The sequence below is a fragment of the Chiroxiphia lanceolata genome, chromosome 3, assembly GCF_009829145.1.
Source record: "Chiroxiphia lanceolata isolate bChiLan1 chromosome 3, bChiLan1.pri, whole genome shotgun sequence".
NCBI lineage: Eukaryota > Metazoa > Chordata > Aves > Passeriformes > Pipridae > Chiroxiphia > Chiroxiphia lanceolata.
In genome coordinates, this window is record NC_045639.1 from 11,873,442 (window position 1) to 11,895,033 (window position 21,592).

Consider the following 21,592-nt stretch of genomic DNA (forward strand, 5'->3'; position numbering starts at 1 on the left):
TGGTGTGACCTCAAGTGACCAGATGCAAAAACCAGAGCAACTCTTGAACGGAAAGGTCTACATCATCCAAACTGTGCTGACTCTTGTCCAAGAACACACTGTTTACCTGTTCCTTCCAAATTGGTCAATTTTCCACAAGGCCGAGATGTGGATTTTGGGGTTTTTTTTTTTGCTTATCTCAGTGCAACTTGGCTGATTTTTGTGGAGCTGCTCTTCACTTGCTTGTAGATATATGTTGAGGATTGTGGTTTCTGTTTTGGTGATTAAAGCTGAACATTCCCACTGTCGACCTGTATATACCTCCTCCTTTGTGTCCGAAGGCATTTGTATATTCATCTGCAGATGTGCAGGCTGACCACTTCAATCATAAGCAACAAATCTGACCAGTTAACTCCAAAATACATCTTGCTGAAGGCAATGTCTGAAAACACATTGCCATGAGCATGAAGCAGCCAAGCTTCTGTCTGGCCTTCAAGATGTGTACCCAGACCTTAATGAAGGGTGGAGTTTTCCTTATCCCAATAAATAGATTTTGTTTGGGAAGGTGAGAGGCAGAAATAGAGAACGTAATTGCCCAGTCCGAAATAAAAGGCTATTTATGCCTAATACATTGGCAGAATTATTCCAGAGTAATTCATCCATGAGAAAATATGATCCTTGTGTCACTGCCAAGGTCAGAGAGACCTATGGTGATCTGCAGAGTAAGTTCAGGTCACCCAAGTTAAATCTGCCCAGGGGCTGACTTAGTTCATGCACCACATTTTTTCCAAGATTAATAAGAGCAAACATTTTCTATAGATGAAGGCAGGGCTAAGACTGTGGTCAACTTTCTCCTTTGAGCCAAGGTCTCCTGCTTTTCCGTTCTCCTTTCCAGGTTGCTCTTTCACTTCCTTTCCATTCTTCTCTTTCCCTGGCATTTACAGGATGCTTAGAAAAGTCTGTCTTTTCCTTTATGTGGCAACCAATGCCTATACAGCCTTCCCTGATATCTGCAGGCACAGGAAGGACACGGGGACATTGCTGGTGTTTGACCTGCTGCAGCATTGTCTGTGTGTGTGTGGTGTGTCCTTGCACATCAGTTGAGAAGCACATCTTGAAAGCTGAGGTGAAAAAGATGGGGTACACAGCAGAAATATATTCCTTGTTAACCTCAAATGAAAGGGTACCATCTGAACAACAGGATATTTGGCAGTTTTGAAGGTGAAGCTGGTGATTTGGTAGGCACTTGGAGGCTGCCTCAGGAGGAGACAGACTGAGTGGTGAGCTGGGCAGGGGAGAGTCCTCTTCCATTAGCAGTGGGTGGAAAGGGTGAGACAAGGTCCTCAGCCCATTCAACAAGGATGAGGTTGTTTCATCAGAAAAGCAAGGTTATTCTTCCACATAGTGTATACCTGCCACAGGGAAGCTGATGTCTGTGGTTTCAGCCTGCCAGAACCTGAGGTTTTCTTTAGCTTCCTTGGTTACTCATTCATGTCATTTAAAGTACATCAAATTACTGAAAGCAGTCAGTCTTTGCTTTCTACACATTTCTACTGCTATTGCTCTTAGAGATAATGGCAAATATTGTGAATTGAAAAAGAAACAACAGAAATAATTTTGGCTTGATTTTTGAAGGATGTATGCATTTTGTTTTTTTTTTAAGACACTGGATGACTTTTTGCTGTGACCCAACTGGGCTTTGAGGTTTCTGTGAGATTTTGGTTAAACACTCTTATTGTGAAGGAATGGAGTCAAAGAGAGATGAGCTGGAAATGGCTGAGTTAATTCCTTCCCATCCTTCATCCCTCTTGCAGTTGGAACTTTGGTACCACTAGATGAAGTGAGATAAATAATAATCAAATTTTGAAGTTTGTCCCTTTCCTCCCATCATTTTACCTATTCAAAGTAATTCTAGGTAGGCGATATCTAGGAATATGTAGCGATGGAAGATTAAAGAGGTAAAAATAAGGCACACATACACTTGTGGGTGTTATTCAGGGGAAATTTTAAGTGTCCAGCATTGATCTGACTTTTCTTTCACCTTCCTTGCCTGTTTTGGATTCTGACATCTGTTTGTTCCTGGATGATTTGCATTTCGATTTGTTTGTTTTAATTTGGAAAAAAACCCACACCCTAAACTGTAACTGCACTGTTAATCAAACATCAAAACACCAGAAGCTGTGATAGAAAGTTGTAGGAAACCAAAACATAGCAGTGGCATGAATACATTAAGCTGGAGCTGAAGGGGATGTGCTAACTGAGTAGGACTGAAGTGTCTGGAAGGACTGTCACTGCCTGCGTGCCCCTAGGCAGGGACCTCAGCTTTGGTGCTGAACCTGGTGGCCAGTGCTGGACCACAAGGAGCAAGGTCAAGGCCCCCTCCCCATCGCTGTTATTTCTCCAAAGGGCTCTTCAATCCCTGTTAGAGTTTTCCCCTGCTGTAGGGGTTGGGTTCACACCAGATGTGCAGGGACTGTACCCCAACCTGCCCCTCAGTGCCACCCCACCCCCCCATACCCAAAGGATATCAGCAGAAGTGAGAAAGTTGGTTCCTCTTTTGGGGGGGAAAGTATTTGTAGCACAAGAAGAGTTAGTGGCCTGATCACCACGGTGGTCATGGCCTGATCCCACTTAGCCTATAAAGCTGGGGAATCTGGGAAGAGCAGAGGGCAGCAGGAGCTGTGCGAGGGGAAGGAGTAACTGTGTGAGTGACAGCAGTGTGCCTGCTTGCATTGTTTTTTCCTATTGTGGTCTTTCTTAAGTGCCACCTCATCAGACCAGATTTGCCTTTTGTGTTGGGAGAGGGACAGTCAAGTGGAAGAAAATTTTGTGTGAGCTTGGCTCTGTCAAATCTACTCCTTTTGGCTTCTGGTCCTCCTTCCTAAGGAGAAGCCTCCCACTATTGTTACAAACAGTCCAGAGTGACTGGCTTTTGCTGGAGGAACAAGAGCAGTGGATTTAGGGTGCTGGGCAGCAGGGAAGTGTGGGGAGAGCACAAGAAAAACATTAATTTTTTTCTATGCCCTTCCCTTGAAAGGTCTGACAGGGGGATGCATATGTTGTAATTCAGGGTTTTTTTCCTGAGTTGATTACATGCATGGTAAGAGTTTGTCTTTTGGTGGGGGGAAGCAGGCTGCTTCTGAGCAACCCAGACAGCACTAGGGCAGGATGAGGGGCAGAAATTCGTGGGGCAGTCCAAATACCATCCATTCAGTTCATGACTGCAAATGTTTCTCATATTTGCTTAGTAAAGAGAAGCATGAGTGTTTTGGATCCAACTCTTGCTGTGTTCACATGTATAAGATGATGGGTGGTGTTCAGCAATGGTGGTGGAGGTATTGTTACTGTCAAAAGAGGAAAGGTAGATAAGATGGGGGCATTTTATTCTTATCCCTTTTAGTTCTGCCTTTTGCAGTTGCAAAGTGACAGGTGTATGTGGGGAAATAGAGTATGTGATGCAGCCATAGTGAAGTTCAATGTTAGTTTTCTTTCAATTCTGTCTTGGTTTTTATTGTCAGATGTAACTGATGGACTGGGGACAGGGAAAATAAAAATTTCTTGGGTTCGACGCTACTTTAAAATGGGTGAATGGGTTTGCATAGCCGCAAGAACTTTTTCACTTGACACAAACCACATGGCTAGTTCCAGTTGGAAATATCTCATGTGGGTTTGGTAGGTTGTGAATCCTGACTTGTTTGAGCTGCAGCTAGACTAAGTCTCTCCTATTCATTATGGTTATATGAGTCCTGTGACACTGGGGATCCAGCTGTGCAAAAGAGGATTTGGGGCAAGCAATGTCTGAACTATAGTTCCTGCAGTGCACACTGGAGCTTGGACCAGCACTGACTGCTCTTGAATTGCCCCCCTCCCCCCAAAAAATGCTTTAGTTAAGTTCAACAATCCCAAGTATTTCGGTTTGTCTTGCCCAACAATTATTTTTTTAAAAACTTTTTTCAATAGAAGAAACCTAATTTTGAATGGTTTGGACAGTGTCAAGGATCTGGCACATGTTTTCTGTGGTAAAACTTGAAATCTGCGTCATCTTCTCCTCTGGAGCAGGCGTGTAGGTGGGGCCCAGGGCAATTTAGCTGTGTTTAGGGAAGGAAGCCTTCTTAAATGCTGCACATAATAAACTATTTCTACAGATAATGCGTCCCTTAGTTTATACGTAATATGCCTCTGATCTTTGCTTTGAGCCTCTTATAGCTGCTTGTGATCAGTCCAAGAGTCAAGTGTCTTAGAAGCTGGATAAACACAAAGATAGAGCCTGTTGTTAAGGAGCTATAGAGATTTACAGAAGTTGACCTTGTGGCCGTTTGGGGTATTAGTTGGGCATATTTCCCCCATGGCAGAGCAGTCCTGTGCTCCTGTTTCTTCTAGTGCTCCTGCTTTACAAGGGAGTAAGTCTCAGTCATATCCCATGGGCTTTTCATGGAGAATGCAACTGGGGAGACCTTTAGCTGGTAGGTCCAGCACTCCTGATGAGATTGAAGATAATAGGTTTCATAACAAAGACCTGTATTTGAACAAAATGAGAGGATGACTGAAAAAGAATTTTTCCCAAGAAGTGGTAGGTTCTTCATGGTGGCTTTTAGGTTAGGGGAAAAAAACCCTCAACTGTTTAAGCTTTTTACCTTTCTTGGTTAAAGCAGGATGTTTTTCTGTTTAACCAGATACTTTTCTGTAGGCTATTTGCTTCCAACTGCTCAAAGTAAACTTTTGATGTTGGCAGCAGAAAGTTGTTTGCTTCCCATACAATGAATTGCTTTCTTCTCCGTGTTTCATTCTGTGTGTAGATGCACAGCTCCAGAAATGCCTCACAACTTACCCATAGTAGCAGAGTTTTCTGAACCCATTAAAAGTGCTACTTTGTGCAGGGGAAGAGGTTTCCTTCACTTCAGCTGTAAAAAGCTGCCAAAGAAATGAAAATGACTAAAATTTGTGGGTTTTCCCCCCACTATTTATCAATGCTGTTTTTACTCTGTGCATAGACAGCTAATTTGTTCTTTGCTTGCCTGAAGGGAATTCAAGTCAAAAAGGAGGGTCGAGTTACTAGAGAAAGGTGCTCCTGTCTCTGAGGAACAAAGTACAATGATTCAAGAAAAAACTTTGAAAGTTTGTCAAATGCCAGAGTGCATGCTTGTCCATGTTACTCTATCTATGAATATTTTTGTAGGATATTTTTGCAACTGTGTCCTTTAGTATCTTGTAAATATGGATACTATCTGTGACTGACAACCTCCTACTGTTTATGTCATGGTCTGAATCCTTACATGAAACATGTACTGCATCTCCTTAGGAGATGTGTGCAAACCCAGACACATGGTATTTGTTCCTTGCTAATGCTCATTTTCATCCTTGTTGTTCCTCATTAACTTTTTATTAAGTATATTTGAGAAGGCTTTCTCCTAAAGGAATATGAAAAAAAAATGATCCCTCATCAACACCACATTTCAAATTCACAAGCAGACTTACAACATAGTTGTAAGTCATTTTTGGGGCTGTTCTGTAGGCCATTCAGTGTGCTGAGGTGGTTGCCATTGACCTCAGGAACTCCAGGAGTGGGTGCTTCTATCATGTCTGACTAACCATGGATCCAAAACAACAGAAAATGTTTTTTTTTCTAAGGAAATTACACAGTTACTTTATGCTTTCTGAAGTACGTTTTTGGTGGGAGTCCCGTTCTCAACTTGTGTGCCTTGCTTGGGCACTGGCAGGTTGAGAGCAGTCAGTGGGTTAATGTTACATATGCAGTATATACGTGCATGCATGTTTGAATTTTAAAATAATGTGGTTTGGGGAAATCTTCTAAACTTAAGGGCCTTTTAATGTCTAGACTTCTGTTTCTCCTGACTGAAGAGGTGCAGCTTGGTTTAGCAGCTGGGCATGCACCCCAGACTGTGCCGGTGCCTTCCAGCTCTCTCGTGGCATACCTGAGCACTCAGCCCTTGTGCTGCTCAGCTTACCTCCTTCCCCACCTTGCTCTGAGGAGGAATGATCATTTCTGAGTAGTGAACTCGTCCTTCTGTACTTGTGGACATGAATAATAGCTGCCCTGACTCACATCAGAGTCATTTGGGTGTGACTTCGGCTCACCACATTCCTATGCCAAGCTGGAGATGGTTGTGTCAGAAACAAATTTAAAAAAAAAATATACATATGAAAAAAAATTTCCACATTCTTCTTTGATTGCCCAAGTCCATTCAGTGCTGGTGGTCTGAAATGACGATCCTTGTTCTATTTCCTGTGAACTGTGGTTTGTAGCAGATTCCCTCTCAATTGCTTTACAGAAAAGCTTATTGTATCCCTAGACCTGCTTTTTGAGAATTCATAATTTTGTACCTTATAGGAAAATTTCACACGTAATCCTGGTTTTGTTCTGCAAAAAGTCGTCATGGTGGATTGTGTGGGTATCCAGCAAACTGGAGTTTTGTTTCTGTAAAACATAAATAGGTAAATCTGTGGAAATTATAGTCGTTACTCTAAACTGGTATACAACATTGAAGAAAGGTTAAGGAACGTTATTTTGCCACTTAAAATTTCTAATACATTTTGCTGCTTAAAGTTATTAATGAATCTTCCTTTCCAGCTACCTGGAAAGGTTACTAAAGAGACTTTGGTTCTGGGAGTAGTTAAAAGAGAAAGGAAACAACAGATCTGTGGCTGGAGAGTGAACAGTTAAATATTTGGCTTAGATAATTTAGAATTTCTCATACTAGCAGAAGCAGGAATTTGAGGAACTTGTATCTAAATGCTTGGAAAAAATTTATGGTAGAATTAAAAAGAAATCATACATGTTTAGTGTTTCAGTTCCTAACATCAAATGCATTGCAAGTCTAGTTGTGGCAGAAGTCAATAGTTTTTGTCCAAACAAGGTGCATATTTAATTTATATTAGCTCATGAAATGCAAAAGTAAATGCAAACTGTGAAGTTTTTCTAGGATGCAGAAGCTGCTTTTAACAGGAGAGATTTGAATGCATACAAATAAGTTCAACATAGGGAGCTTCTAGAGGACTCTGATTTAGTCAGTCCACTTAAAAGTTGCTCCAGGCCTTTCCTAGGGCTTTTAGTGCACATCTTTCCCTTCGGTGAACTCTTTAAAGCAGTGGATTTAGATGCCTATCTAGAACTGGACTGCAAAAGCTAGAAGGTGTTGTTCATCTTATTGTTTGGTAGACCTCAGCAAAGGTCTAGTGCCCTCCTCTTACCCCCTCTCAGCAAATTGAGCAGTGGACTCCAAAACCTCTCTCAGATCTCCTGGCAGAGGTGTGGGAAGCAGGCTTTTTAGAATAGTCTGTTTTTCTTTGATATAAAAAATGCTTTTCCTCCAAATGCAGATTTGATACCAGGACAGGGCTACATGCAGGGAGAAATAACCTGTTGAGTCTGGTGAAGGTACTTGTAGTAAAGCTGTATTTGGCACTTTGCTGCTGAGATTTCTGGTCACTTAAAATTATGTAAGGACCTTAGTCAAAAGAGTTACATGCAAAGGCATGGATTTTGTAGTCAAGCAAAGGGTTGGGATTTTTAGGATGTCTGAATTTTCAGCCTTTTGGAAACCTCCATGACTTGGGATTGGGAATATTTATGTCATGTCTGGGCATTTCCTATGGTTGAGGTCTGAGGGTGTATTTGGGAGCTGGAGTGGCTGAAAGTTGCCCATCTGTGCCACGCTGTGTGTCTTTCCAGTGTCGCAGGGGGATGACATTTAATTTGGGTTTGGTGTGAGAGTGAGGGAGGAGGCTTTGAATCACCAGCAAACTCCTGCCACAGCCATGGCTGCCGAAAGCGAGTGCCTGTGCCAAGTTGCTCTCCAGAAGCACCTATTTTGCCAACAAAGGTTCATAACACATCACCCAGGACAAAGAGAGTGTTACCCACTCGAGGGGCTGCTGTAAACTTGGTTGCCCTTTGCTGCTTCTGCCTCTGATTTTTGGGGGAGTGGGAGGGGAAGGGAAGTCGTAAGAGGCAATGACAGTGGAGAGGGGGACGCAGTGAGAAGAGCCCCTGCTGGCACGGCCGGCCTGACCCATTCAGCAGGGCTGAATACGATAAATGCTGCTTTATCCTTTCTTGAAAGGAACAAGATAGCAAGGCCTAAATGCCTGGGTGTGCTTAAATAGGCAACTCTGGGACGCCGGAGTCGAGGGCGTTTGAAATCGGAGCTCCCCAACAGCCAGGGAGCTGCCACAGGTCACCTGCCTCGCTCCATGGGGACTGGCCCAGGTCTGGCAAGGAATCGTGCACGGACGAATTGTAGTACAAATTCCTTTCTTTGTTGGTTGGCCTCTTTCACTAGACCATGGCCTATAAAAAATTGTGTAAAAACAATTCTTAAATATTATTTGAAAGGGCAAACGGCCACGCTGAAAGGTTTGACAGTTTGACATATAGCGCCTGATCTTGCTCGCCAGGGAGCAGGCGTGCGGAGCCCGGGCTCTCCTTCTGCTCCTTACAGGCTCCGGGTTTTTTGTTGGTTTTTTTTTTTTTTTTTTTTTTTTTAAAAACAGTGTCTAGTTGCTGTGCAGAGTTGCTGCGCTCCCAGCAATTTGACAGGAAACGAGTCTGCTTCAGTGATCTTAAATCCTTTTAGACTAATTTGCGAGCGAGCAGAAAAACAGCTAGCACCTTCAGATCCAGCACTCAAAACCAGGGAATCAGGTATTGCCAATTAAAGTGCCATTTCCAACCATCATATCAAGACAGATTACTTGCAATTCCTCTGATAATGTCACTCCATGCCTAAAGAGAAAGCGGGGATGGAGTTTCTCCGTGGACAAAGGATCCGCATGGACCAAACTCCTTGGCGAGCGGGGCGGAGGGAGCACGGTGGGGCCGGCACATACACACATGCATATGTGCAGCGTAAAGGCAAGCAGTGCGCCCGCTTTGACCCCAAATAGCCATGGGCCATTCTGAAGAGCCTGTGGCCCCTCAGTCACTGGCCTGCTAGTTAATTGCCACACGGACTTCGTGACACATGGGCAGATAATATGACATTTTCGGTTTCTGTCACTAGCAAACGCCACGGCGTTGCTTGCACTAGTTGCTAAGAAGCTGTCAGAAACCATTAGCAGCTGGCTAAAGTTGCCCTATGGCATTTCCTCATGGCATCAGCAAAACAAGCATAAATCACCCAGCGGAGCCTCCCGCTATACTAATGAGGCTGTAAGCTTGTTTATGGACTAGCATCATTTCTATGATTATTTCCACCTTTTCAGTTCGCCTTCATTTGGCAGCAGGAGAAGTCAACTTCAGGAACAGAGTCGCCACCGACATTTTACAAATGCAGTTCGTAGCTGCTACCGTGTGGCTGGTCAGTGGTGCTTCAAGTTTGTTTAGTAATCTTTAAAAGGAGGAAAAGGGGGGGGGGGGGGAAAGAAAGGGCGGGGGGGAATCTCTGGAGACCTCACAGAGGTGAGTGTATCGAGTTGCAAAGTAGATGGAAATACTAAAATCCACAATTGACCATTTAGAGTTCTCTCTGTGGTTTCAGTCTTTACGGGATCAATTTTCCATTTAAAAAAAGTGGAAGAGGTTAAACAATTTACAGAAGTCTACCGAAGCATTTGCTCCAAGGATAGCTGGGCGCTCTCTTATTCTCTCCCTGCTTTTCACTTTCTCTAACTTGTGTCGGTCGAGGCCAGGGTTTATTGTTTTAGGCTTTTCTGAACATACACCAGTATTTACACTGGATTGAAAGCATTTGCTTCCAATGAAAATCTTGTCTTAGATTACAGCCCAGCAGTGTAATTTCCCTCCCAGATGGGAGTAAAGTAGCAGTATTTGCCTAAAAACAGTAGGAAGAACAAACTGTGCATTAAGCCAAGGCTGTTTTTGGCTTGAGCTAATGATGTAACAGAAACCTTTTATTTGGGATAGGTCACTGCCCGGGATTGAAGGAGGTGATCTGGCTCGCGCTTGAAAGGTTTCTCCATTGTATCTACATAAGTCTTCACTTAAAAAATCCTGTTCCTAATGCTTCTGCTTTCATACAGCAGAAATAAACAGGAAAGGTTCTGGGGAGTGTTATAGGTGGAATGCAGAAAGCTTTTCCTCCCCTAATGGAGGATATAATTCAGGTGCCCTGGAGGCATGCTTTCAGGAATTCTCTTGCCCGAGGTAATGGGAAGCTAAGGCTGCTTGAAGGCCTTGATTATCTATTGATGCACAAAGCTGGAAAAAAAGTCATCTCCCTTGGATTATAGTAGATATTTCCATAAATTATCAATGAGTCCTCCTCCCGTCAGGCATGAGGCAATGCCTGCTAAATTAATCTGAAGGGGGTTTGAAATGAGTGTATTTTTAAAAAAATGGGGTGGGGGGAGAGGGTGGGTGGACGATGGCAGAGAGGTGGTGAAAGGCAGTGTCATTAGGTTAGAAGCTTTTCATTTTTAATCAATGAATGCGTAATACTTTTCTTTTCCTTGTTTGCCTCTCGCAGACAGAAAGTGGATTAGCCTGTGGAATTTTAAATGCTGTTGAGTTGTTTCCTTTGCTCATGTTTCTTTTATGAATTATTATTTTATATGGTGAATTGCTTCTCTGTATAAAAGCCCTTTTTTACATGCTGGACTTTCAAAGAATTTGTCGGATATCTAATTTCTTCATAAAAATCTTGTTTGTTTCTGTAACTACACAAGGTTACCATTTCATTAAAGACACAGGCCAAGTCATAAGGGCAATTATAAATTTACCACGGTCAGTAACATGCTAAAAATATAGCACTAATAATAGCTTTTATTTTTTGGTGCTGAAAGCTGTTTAACAAATCACAATTTTGACAGTCTGCATCCCTTTTTTTAAAAACATATTTTATTTTTGTCCCTAATGGAGATAGTTTGTTTTCAGCCCAATTCAGATGGCTTTCTTGATCATTCTTGCCCAGGGGTGTAAAAAACCACTTGCCTAATAACATCACAACTCCATGTTGCTACAAATACAGTGTCCTTGGAAGCCAGGATACACCGTTCAGTCCACATGCAGTGAATGCAAAGACTTACTTGCTCTGTGGGCTTGTTTATTAACTGTGTCCAGGGTTTGAAACAAAAATTGCATGCAAACTGGCCAGGCACTGCAACTTTTGTTTTCCTTTGGTCACTAACCCATCAGCCCAGACCCAAGGTGGCTGCTATGCAGTGACATCCTCCCCTAGACATGTTGGTAATGTGTTGAGAACTGTCTGTGACCTTCTCTGCATTAAGGAAATTCATTCTGGATCAGTTATTGTTTAACAGGAGCAGACACCTATTATGGATATGGCACGCTGGCACAAAGCAGGGTGTTAATTCCTAATGGTGTATGTCAAATTGGTGCTTGCTTATCCCACTATGAGTTTCTTTTGGCTGGGGCTGGGAAGAGGGGAGGCCAGTTAGCTGCCCACCTCCCATCAAAGAGTCAGGGGACGTCAGACATCTGTAAAAGACTTAGTATAAGTGATGCCCCAGTCATCTGGTTATTTCCAAATTTGTGGAGAGAATATGATGCAGCAAGAGAGCTGCATTCACCCTGCTTTTCACATCCCAGAGCGGGACGAGGCACCCAGCTTCATACATGTCATGATCCCCATCCCAGAACACCACTTTCCTGATTGTCAGCTCGACCAAAGTAGCTGATTGGGATGAATCTTTGGGAAGTGACCTAGGGTGAAGAAAACCCACCGTTTCCACCTTTGCAAGCTGGATGCTTGCAAGTTTTTTACAATTTTTAAGCACTTTTTGTTTTGGGTTACCATGGCAAAAATGGCCACACTGTCCTTCAGGATAAACCAGAATGGGGCCGACACAGTTCTGAGACCCTCCCTCTCCCCATGTCTCTCCCTCCCTCCCCCATCCCCTCAACCCCTGGTGAATTACGGTGTTAAAGAATTTATACCTCATTTAAATATTCATGCAGTTTATACCCAAAGCCAGGCTTCGGCTGAAGTATATAAAGGTAGCATAAGTCAAAATTTGATTCACTATATTTACAGGTGACGGCTTGGACAACAGTGTAGCTTCCCCCAGCACAGGTGATGATGATGATCCAGATAAGGACAAAAAGCGACATAAAAAGCGTGGCATCTTTCCCAAAGTAGCCACAAATATCATGAGGGCATGGCTGTTCCAGCATCTAACAGTAAGTGAACTCTAGATCACATATGCACAATAAAACATGGATAATGTCATAGTTGTAGTAGTCGTAGAAAGCAAAAAATACGTATGATGTTGCTGACAGGCAGCTGAGGAACTGTTCTGGGCAGAGCTGTTGTTGCCTCATTTGCTAGATGCCAGGGGAAGAGCACAGAGCGTATGTTTTGATGGTTTGGGGTTTTTTGTGTGTGTGTGCGTGTTGTTTTTAGATATTTTTTGTTTGTTTGTTTGAGACGCAGTTGTTAACAGGACGTCACTGCGAAATGTGATTTCTACTTAAAGCTTATATGAATTTAACCCCGCAGACCTGTCCTGCTTTGCAGCTCCACTCAGCTGATGTGGGAATCGCTGCTCTGGAGTACAGAGCAGCATTCGGCCCCCAGTTCTGTGCTCCGGAGAGCTGCGGAAAACAATTGGGGAGATTAAAAAACAAAGCCAAAAGCAAACAAAGACCATATTCAGATGTTTGTCAGAGATCATCAGAAGCTTCATGATGAAAGGTCTGAATGTATCTGGTTTAATAGCAAAGTGTAATTTTTTTCTTTGAGACATTCTCATTCCCAGAGTGTAAGTTACCCCCGTATTTAATGTTAGAAAGTGGTGGGGGGATGCGCAGCTATTTCTGTTACCACAGCTACTGTATGGTTTTGTTTTTTTATTCCTGGGATTTGAAATCAAAGCTCTGGACAGGTGTGTGGGGTTAAGCTGGATGCTGGAGCTGCTTTCAAAGCTTTATATTGTGTACCACACCTTCTAATGTTAGCATTTAGAAAAGTGTTTCTAATGCCATTCTCCTTTTTCATCAAATTGTGATCTGTCACTATGCTTTTATCCACTGTGGGGATGTGAGCTTTCAGCCTCAGGTTTTCTGTCTCAGCCTTTCTATGCCAGGACAAGGGTCAGGAGAGAGGTACTGAGGGTCTGCTGGTGGTAGTGAAGAATGGCTCTTCCCTCTAATTCCAGTGGTTGACTCTCTCCTCTGCCTGTAGTTAGGGTCGGGATGAAACTAGAAGCTGGCCAGCTTGCCCAGCCCTGGTGGGAGCTCTGCCAAGAGTGTAGCTGTAAAGTGGAGGAAGCTCTCATGCACATCACCCCTCCGTCCCCAGCTGAGCCAAGAAACCAGATACCTGCCATGACTCTTGTCAGCACGGGGATCAGGCAGGGAATTCTGTCCCGTGCGGTCCTGGGTTGCTATGAATGAACCTTCATGTTGGAACATTACTCCTCCGAGGCCAGAGGGGGCCTTGGATATCTCCAAGTTAATCTCTCTCTCTGGCAGACTCCATGTCCGTCGTGCCCCAGCTTTGCCCGCTCCTTATCCCTGCCTGGCGCGTTCAGTGCCATCACTTCCAAAGGCTGAGGTCCCTTTACGTGTTGGCAGCTCCCCATTTTGAGGTCCTCACCCAAGGTGAGCTGATGCCTGGCTTCTCTCTGCAGGTAGATGTGAGATAAAGGACATCCACCTCCGAACAGTCCAGGGCTACTGTGCCAACAACCAGCCTGGCACAGCTGGTTTAGGTTTTGGATTGAGGAGATGCCTTGGAAACTCTGCAGCCAGGACAAGGCACACCAGGGAACACTGAGCTGCATGTCAGTCCCTTTAGTTTCCAGTGAGGAATTGCAAATTAAGTAGTATAAATATTTTTCCTGAGAGTGTCCTGTTGCTGTGTTTGTGCTGGTAAATAAAACATCACCCAGACCCAAGCACAGGAATGTGAGGGTCTATCCTGGTAAACTACTCGAGCAGTCTTCGGCATGCTCTTAGACTGGACCAGCTACCCCCTTCCAAGCCCATTCCTGGGAAGGCAGAAGGCTACAGGATGTCTCCAAAAAACCCTTGTGGCGGGAACCACCCTGTGTTGAGCATTTAACTCCATGGGCTTGACCTGACCCTGCAGCTAGTTTCACCCACTGTCTCAGGACCAGAGAATGGACCCCCTCGCTGTTTCATCTGGGTTAGTTGTAGGGTTCCAGTGGCTTTTCACTCTTCTCCTGTGAGGTAATAGTGTGCAGAAGAGGAGAGTGCCTGTAGAACTTGCTGAAAGGCTCCTTGCAGCTCCTGGGAGACAATGTCTGAACATTTGCTTGTAAGATGGTCTCTTCTTCTGGAAGATGCGAATACAGGAAGAACCATTCCCCCCAGAACCTATGCAATGAAGCTGTTGCATTTTCTACCTTGCAGCACTGAGCTAAAGCTTGCTTTAAAAATCCACCATCCCCTGTGCAGATCCAGCCCAGCCAGGTGAAGCAGGTGGTTTTTATTGCAGGGCAACTTTCTCCTTTCCTGGCAGCATGGTAGATCCAGGGTTCTCTGATCAATTCAGTAAAGCAGAACTGGTTTATCCAGTCCAATCTTCTTCAGGTAGGACCTTGAGACAGACTCTAGGTGGGACCTTGGCCAGTTTCCTCAAATTAAAACACTTCTGGAGAACACTGTAGGCTCTTCCTAGTGCTAGAGCAATGCAGAGTGAGTACAGGCTGCTTGGGGTGCTGTCCTCTCTGCAAAAAAACCCAAAAAAACCTCAGGCCCAAATAATGGCTCCAGTCAGAGCTGAGGAGTAGCCGGGGGAGAGACATTTATAAGGGCATTTGGCTTTCATGACTGCTCTTAAAACCCTGCACGGTGGTATGGTGGTATCCCCAGCTGGTTTCCTTGCTGCAGGAGGGAGATCATTCCGAGGAAGCTAGAGATCCCACACCATTTATTTATTTATTTATCCATCCATCTATTTTTTTATCAGTGGATTTGGTCTTTCGTAGGGTGAACACAAGGTCCTCCCTAAAGTGGGAGGAGGTGAGGAAGGACAGGGAGGTGGTTCTATTCAGGCAGGGGATATGTCAGGGCAGGCCCCTGTGCTTTACCTGCTTTCACTTTGCCACCTGAAAAATGGCAGGGAAAAAATAAGCAGCAGTTAAGTGCAAAATCCAGCATCCCCCTGACCACTGGTGCTTCCTAATTGGGGTGTTAGTTGTGAGCCCTCCTTTTCAGGAGGAAATGTTTTTTTTTCCCCTCACAATTGTAATATTAATACACATCAGCAGCATGGAATTAAACAAAATAGACAGTAATTGCTGTGTCTGTCATACTAATGATTACTGGTTGGAAAGACTTAAAATAAATGTTGGACGAATGTAATCTTTCAGAAGTGTATAGGTTGGTTTAGTTCCTTCTATGCAGTTATTCCATCTCCAAGAGCATTAAGTCTTCCTCTGTGTACTGACTTCATTTCCGAAGGTTTGTCCCCTAGTTCTTGTTTCTCACTTGGGAGGAAATCCTTTTTTTTTTTTTTCTCTCCGGATGTTGAAATGTTTGGGCAGCAGTTCCCACTCAGTGTCAGGCTCCAGCCCCCCCAAATGTTTTGACTGATGTGCAGAACTAAGTTGACATATGCCCAAAGGGTAGGCAAGCGCTGTCCTCTGCAGATGCAGGCAGTATGCTCTGAAGCAATATAGGGAATAAATTCATCCAAATTGCCTTTTTTATTTTTTTTTTCCTCTTGGAACAACAACAGCTAAAACAATTGCAAAAGTGCTGAGCAGACTCACACTTAGGACTGTGCAGGTTTGGGGGTTTTTTTAACTGTTTGCTATTCTGACTTAATTTTGATTAAGCATGTGGGTTGGAAGAGCTGCTCAGGTTGGCTCTTAGATGGGCAAAATGTAGTTGTGGAGCTTGTTGAAATTTTTGCTGGTAGACTGTGACAACAGCTGGTAAATTTGGAGGTTTATGAAATCTATTTTTAGGATTTTGCTATAAATTTGAGAAGGCAGCCTGGTTACTATGTGGATTAAAGGGGAAAAAAAGAGAAGAAGAAAAAACTTCTAATAATTTGAAGAGGTGAGGACATCCCTGAACTGTTAACGGGGAGTCAGAATTGAGGAGAGGCTTGTGGAGTGGCTTCAGATGAACATCAAATACCATGGCAGGGGCTGGAGGAGGGACTGGGGCAAACCAGTTCTGTGCTGGCTCTGGCCTTCAGAAAGTCACTCTAAGGATAATTTCGGGGTGTGTTGCAGCCTAACAATGTTTTGTGGGCCTTTTAGACTTTTTAAACAATTTAAAAAAATTATTTCTTTGATCATTTAATATTCAGGGATCATTTCTTCCCCCCATTTTTCAAGCAGATCTCCTCACTGTAGTGTGAGGAGACCCTCACCCTCAGCAAGAATTGTGAAATAAGGGAAAACCTTGGAGAGAGGGAAGGGGAAGAAAAAAATAATCTTGCTTACAATTAAATATGTAAATTTAATTGTGGCAACAGAATTAGTTTCTGCTTCAACCCATTGTATGCTTTTGTCCCAGTTTTTTGGTATAAATTGGTATTTGGAATTGGTATAAATTCCTTTTTGTTCAAAACTAGAAGAAGGGAGTTTGGGGGGTGTTGTTTCAAGTGTTTTTTTTTTTCTCATTGTCAATTCTCTGCATCCTTTAAATCCAGCTTAATTTAAAATGTTGATATTCAAACCTCATTTTGGGGATTATACGATGTAATTGGTTTGTTATATGATGAGTATTTGATGATCTTCACGTTCATCATCTAATCAGGCAAAAAAACCCATAAAATTATAATCCCAAAAGATGTTTAATAACAATTCAAACTATTGAAGGCTTTATTTAAGCACATTAGGGGATTATAAACTACTCTTTTTTAATGGTGCCAAGAGGTAGATTCAAGGACTTCAAACACCTTTTAAAAAACAAATTGCCATGATTTAAAAAAAAATGAATGGGCCGAGGATTTCTTTCATGTAAATCCCATAATTTAATCATTATTTTTAACTGCTTTTAAAACAATTTCCTTAAGAGGTTAAATCTCACTGAAATGGGACACTGAGCAGAAAGTAAAAGATGTGGCTGAAAAATGTTGACTTTAAAGTGAAAGGATTTTTTTCTATTATATAACTGGATTTTTAACCTTTATTAGTTGCTTGATACCATACTAATAAACAAGAAAATAAGCAATATGCAACTATTTGATGAAGCTGTTATTTGTATAAAAGAATTTTTTGGAAGGAGATATTTGAAGGAGATACTTTATATCCTAATTTAGCTGAGAAAAATAGTCCCCATTGCTTCAAGGATGTTATTGTGACAAAAAAATTATATTATACTTCTTAATTCTATAACTTTTCTTTATGTATGAATATTTTACTGACTAGCAACTTTTTAAAGTTAAAACAAGTGGATCTCATGTCTTTTCTCATCCCTCCATGATTTTGATAATTTGCCTTGGGAGGAACATGGCGTTAATTTGGCTCTCTGCCCCTACTCCCATGCGGGGCGCTTGTCTGGTTTTGGGAAGGAGTATAGTGAAAGGGTAGGTGTGTGCAAAACTAGCGTGCTGAAAACATAAGAAGAGGAAAATAATTGGCTAAACCCAGGTTTTCTTGTCCTACTCTTGAGAGGTTTGGAGGCAAAAAACAAAATAACTCCCCTTGCCCCTCCCTCCCCCCCCACCAAAAAGTGTAAATTACAATGCGTTTTCATCGTGCACCAACTGATACTTGCTCTGCAAAATGCCAGAGGGCTCCTGGAGCTCATCTGCGTAAGAGGGGTCATATTTCCATGTATTGGACTCAGAACGGGCGGGGGGTGTCCCCCCGCTTTATCCCAAATACGCAAGTCTCCTCTTTCACTTGATTTTATTGTGGGCAAGGCTGTAAAAAGCTTTCTTCCACATCTGCAAGACCTCTTAGTGCCAGCTGTCCCAAATTCCTGGGAAAAGCCAGGCTTTTTAGCTTGCCTTGGGTCACTCCTGCACCACCATTCCCTTGACTGGGAAGGTGGGAGCCAGGGCTCTTCCTGCTCCTGGCAGTGGGAAGCATCCAGCAAAAGCATCCAACGCAGGTTGGTACAAGTAACCACAAGCAGGGTCCTCTGCTCCCTTCTGCTGCTGGAGGTGCTGTGAGAGTCATCTGCAATTGTAGAAAATGGGAAATGTTATAATGGGAGAAGGTAATTATTGTGAGACTATGTCTATTGAGTTGAGAGCTCCAGAAAAGAAGTACAAACAGGATTTGGTAACTGCGTTTAAATTAACTTCTTAACCCTTCAGACCTCACAGATTTTGATGGAGGACAGTGTCTGTCAAAATCTTCAGCAATTTCTTTAATATTCCTCAAATGTGTGGCTTTGACCTGCTGTCCAGCCTCCAAGCATTGGTCTATTTTCTAGCATGAGGGAAATTTGCCTATTGTTTTTTTGGGAGATACCCTTGGCAATGCTGCTGTCGCTCCAGTCTCATGATTTCTTGGAAAGCGCACGTCTCATGCACTGAGATCTCAGGCTGTCTTGTAGATGATTTAAGTTGTCAGCGCTGAGCTGTGCTACAAACCTTTGGGTTTAGAACAGAAAGGAAAAAATATAGGGTGCTTTAGACAAGGGAAAACAGGTTATTTACTTAGGCTCTTCTCACATTCAGAAGTGTGGTGTAGTTACAGCATCTGGTTTTTTTCATATCTGTGGTTCACTCCCATTTCTGTTGAAGACAGCCATTGTGTCTTAAACTATGTGGTGTGTGACATCTCATCCCGGGCTCCTCACTGGTCCTGGGAATGGCAGTGGTCCAGGGAAGTATTTTGGTTGAAATCAGAAGGTAACCAACAACCTGGGGTAGATTTTAAAGAGAGTGCCTATTCCCAAAGGGCTATCTTACCTTTTTCCCAGTTTCCCCCAGTTTGGAGGCACTGTTTTACCCATGTGGAAGCCACCAGCACATGAAAGAATTTGAATTATTTGGAAGCTGCTGAAACACATTAGTATTTACGCACTAGCAAAATTTCACATCTGAGTAGAAGTGAGGGAATACTGAAAAGTTGAAGCATGATAAACATTAATTCAGATGTTAAATTACACTTGCTCTGGTTGCACTAGAACTCCTTTTGTTTGCATAAATATTCTCGGAAATGAGTTTACCAGCAAGAATGTTTGCGGTACTAAGAATTTTTAAGTCAGCAGTAGATGCTTTGCTTTCTTCTCCACCCTCTCCTTTCTTTTTATATTCGCAGCTGTGATATTTTGTGTGTGCAGCTTCCTTTTTGAAATTAGCCTTCTCCAGTCAAGGCACAACAATGTGTTACGTGATGCACTGTCTTTCTACAGTCAAAGCAAAAGTACAAAATTCAAGTATCACTTTTGGAAAGGGGAGAGAGGGGAAGGGAAAAAGTCTGACCACCAATTTGTAAATCTGGAAGTATCTGTGGAAATATTTTGGCAAATAATTTGCAATATGAAGTACACTAAAGGCAACAACAGTGTCTTGGCAAGCAGTGGGTGAGCAGGAAATGAGGATAAATTAATGGGCTCGGTTCTTCATTATTAGATGTTTGTTTAGCTTGTACTCTAACACAGTTACTACAAAAGAGCTTATGTTGATTCTCAGATATGCTTATGTATATAAGTGCCAGTGTTAATTTTTTACTGGAAATCTAACTCTTGAAAGAGTTTCGCAGCATGCCAGTGTGCTAGCAAATGACTTAATCAGATCAGGTAAAGTGCCAAAATATGAGGCACCAAACCAGTTGGGCGCATATCTGATGAGATGTGTTAATCTGTGGTGTAAGATAAGCTGCCTTTCAAATAGGGTCACATTTGGAAGTAGTACATCAAGTTGTGTAAGATGCATTCCCTTGCTCTGGCATAGAGTATCCTACATCTGTTTGCATGAACTTAACCCTTGTCTGGACGAACCAAAGCAGTGACATTGTGGTGAATATAGCCTGTTTGTTGTTCCAGGGCAGGCATGAGAAGCAAGTTGGTCTTTTACCCATTTTATGAAAGTTTTGTTTCCCTTTTCCCATATTTACCTTCAGCTACAAAGAATCTACACTGCTATAGCTTACATGTTTTTACTTGTAGCATATATACAAGAGGCCCTAATTTTTAATATTGACTACTTATGTTTACTGTCTGCCCATCAAAATTACCCACAGAAACTTTTTTTTGTTGGTGTAAGTTAAAATTTTCCATGGGTAATGTCGCCCTTTCCCCCAAAATGCTCAGCTGAAAATCCAGTTTTCAATATTCATAGAGTCATTATTCATGGGACAAATGTATTCATAGAGTCATTAAGGTGGGAAAAGATCTTTAAGATCAAGTCCAACCAATCTGATCTTATTGATAAGAGTCATTATTGTACTTCTAGTTTCTCAACCTGTAAGCTACAGCAGTGCTAAATATATGTGTAGAGAGAAGGTAAGTAGGCAGAAAAGAGTTTAAGTTAATATGTAGTTATCTAATTTACCTTGCCTTTTGCATCATTGCCTGATTTAGACCCAGAGTATTTAGTAGAGTGCTCGTTTCACTTCAGTGGTGGGCCATCATTTTAATAAGGCAAGGTCTAAGGAGACTTACCACTTCATCTTTTGCTTTATGAACCAGAAACTTCTGCCCAGAAAATACTTCTCAGACTTTAGGTGTAGCATGAATATTCTTTACTTGGCTACTGGTTGACCTTTTGTAACCTGACCTGTGCAGCATTAAACTTCCAAAGGAAGTATTTTTAAAAAAAACCCTTCACACAAAAAAACCTCATTCTCATGGCGGTGCTCTGTCCCAGTGATGCAAAAAGCAAGGTAGTCATGTTAGTGGCACTGAAGTGGTCATTTGAATCACATTAGTAAAACCAAGGAGCTGCTCTTGATATGAATATGTTTTCCAAGGACTTTGAACTCAGAGGGAGAATGGTGGGACTCTGCCTTGGGTGGCTTGCTCTGTTGATTGCTCTAAAGTCAGCTTTGAAGTGAAACTCTTCTTCCCAGACCATCCTTATTCACGTCAGTCAGAGCCTTTTGGGGTCCTTAATGATATTTTTGGAAAGGTAAATGCCATATTAGATAATCTGTCTAGTTAATAGATTCATTGCCAGAACTCTGCTTATTTGCCACGGACTTCGTGCTGATCCAGGAACTGCACTGGGCTTGTGTGGGAATAGCAAGGAGGATAAACCCTTGATTTCATTGTTGAAACCTGAGCATGGATCCATCAGTGCAGCAGGTTGTAAACCCCAGAGAGCTGTAAGCTGCGGTTGGGGTCAGAATAATTCTGAAACTGGTAATAGCCTAAACCTTAGGACTCTTATGAATAAAATACAATTTTAGTAATGTTTTCATAAACAGCAGTAATGGTGGCGTTTTAGTAAACAGTGGCATTGCTTGCATCAAAATTGCACCACATTGGCTTTTAAATTACTCCACCTGTCTGTATGAATAGGATTTTCGATGTGGAGGCACACAGACAGCTGCTGCTAATGTTTTTTTTTCCTCCCTGTGCAAATAATGTTGGCAAATCTGCAGCCATCAAGGCTGGTTTCTGATGTAAAATGGTACCTGACCTACTGGCTCTGGTGCTACAAAAGGAACAGCTTTAATTACTGATGGTCGTGTTTTGGTTTTGTACTTGTTGATGTACAAAATGTCATCTTAGAGTGGTGTAACCCCTGGTTCACTTCCACCAGCGATGGTACACTGGCTGCAATTATTT

General features: G+C 42.6%; 1 protein-coding gene across 3 annotated transcripts in view; it reads left to right on the plus strand.

Annotated features, from left to right (window-relative positions):
- Positions 1 to 21,592, plus strand: part of MEIS1 (Meis homeobox 1) — a 207,322-nt gene that overhangs the window by 143,457 nt on the left and 42,273 nt on the right. For all 3 annotated transcript variants that reach the window (XM_032683048.1, XM_032683049.1, XM_032683047.1), the window contains exon 8: positions 11,952 to 12,097. In XM_032683048.1, the coding sequence (XP_032538939.1) occupies positions 11,952 to 12,097 (146 nt within the window). The remainder of the gene's footprint in view (positions 1 to 11,951; positions 12,098 to 21,592) is intronic.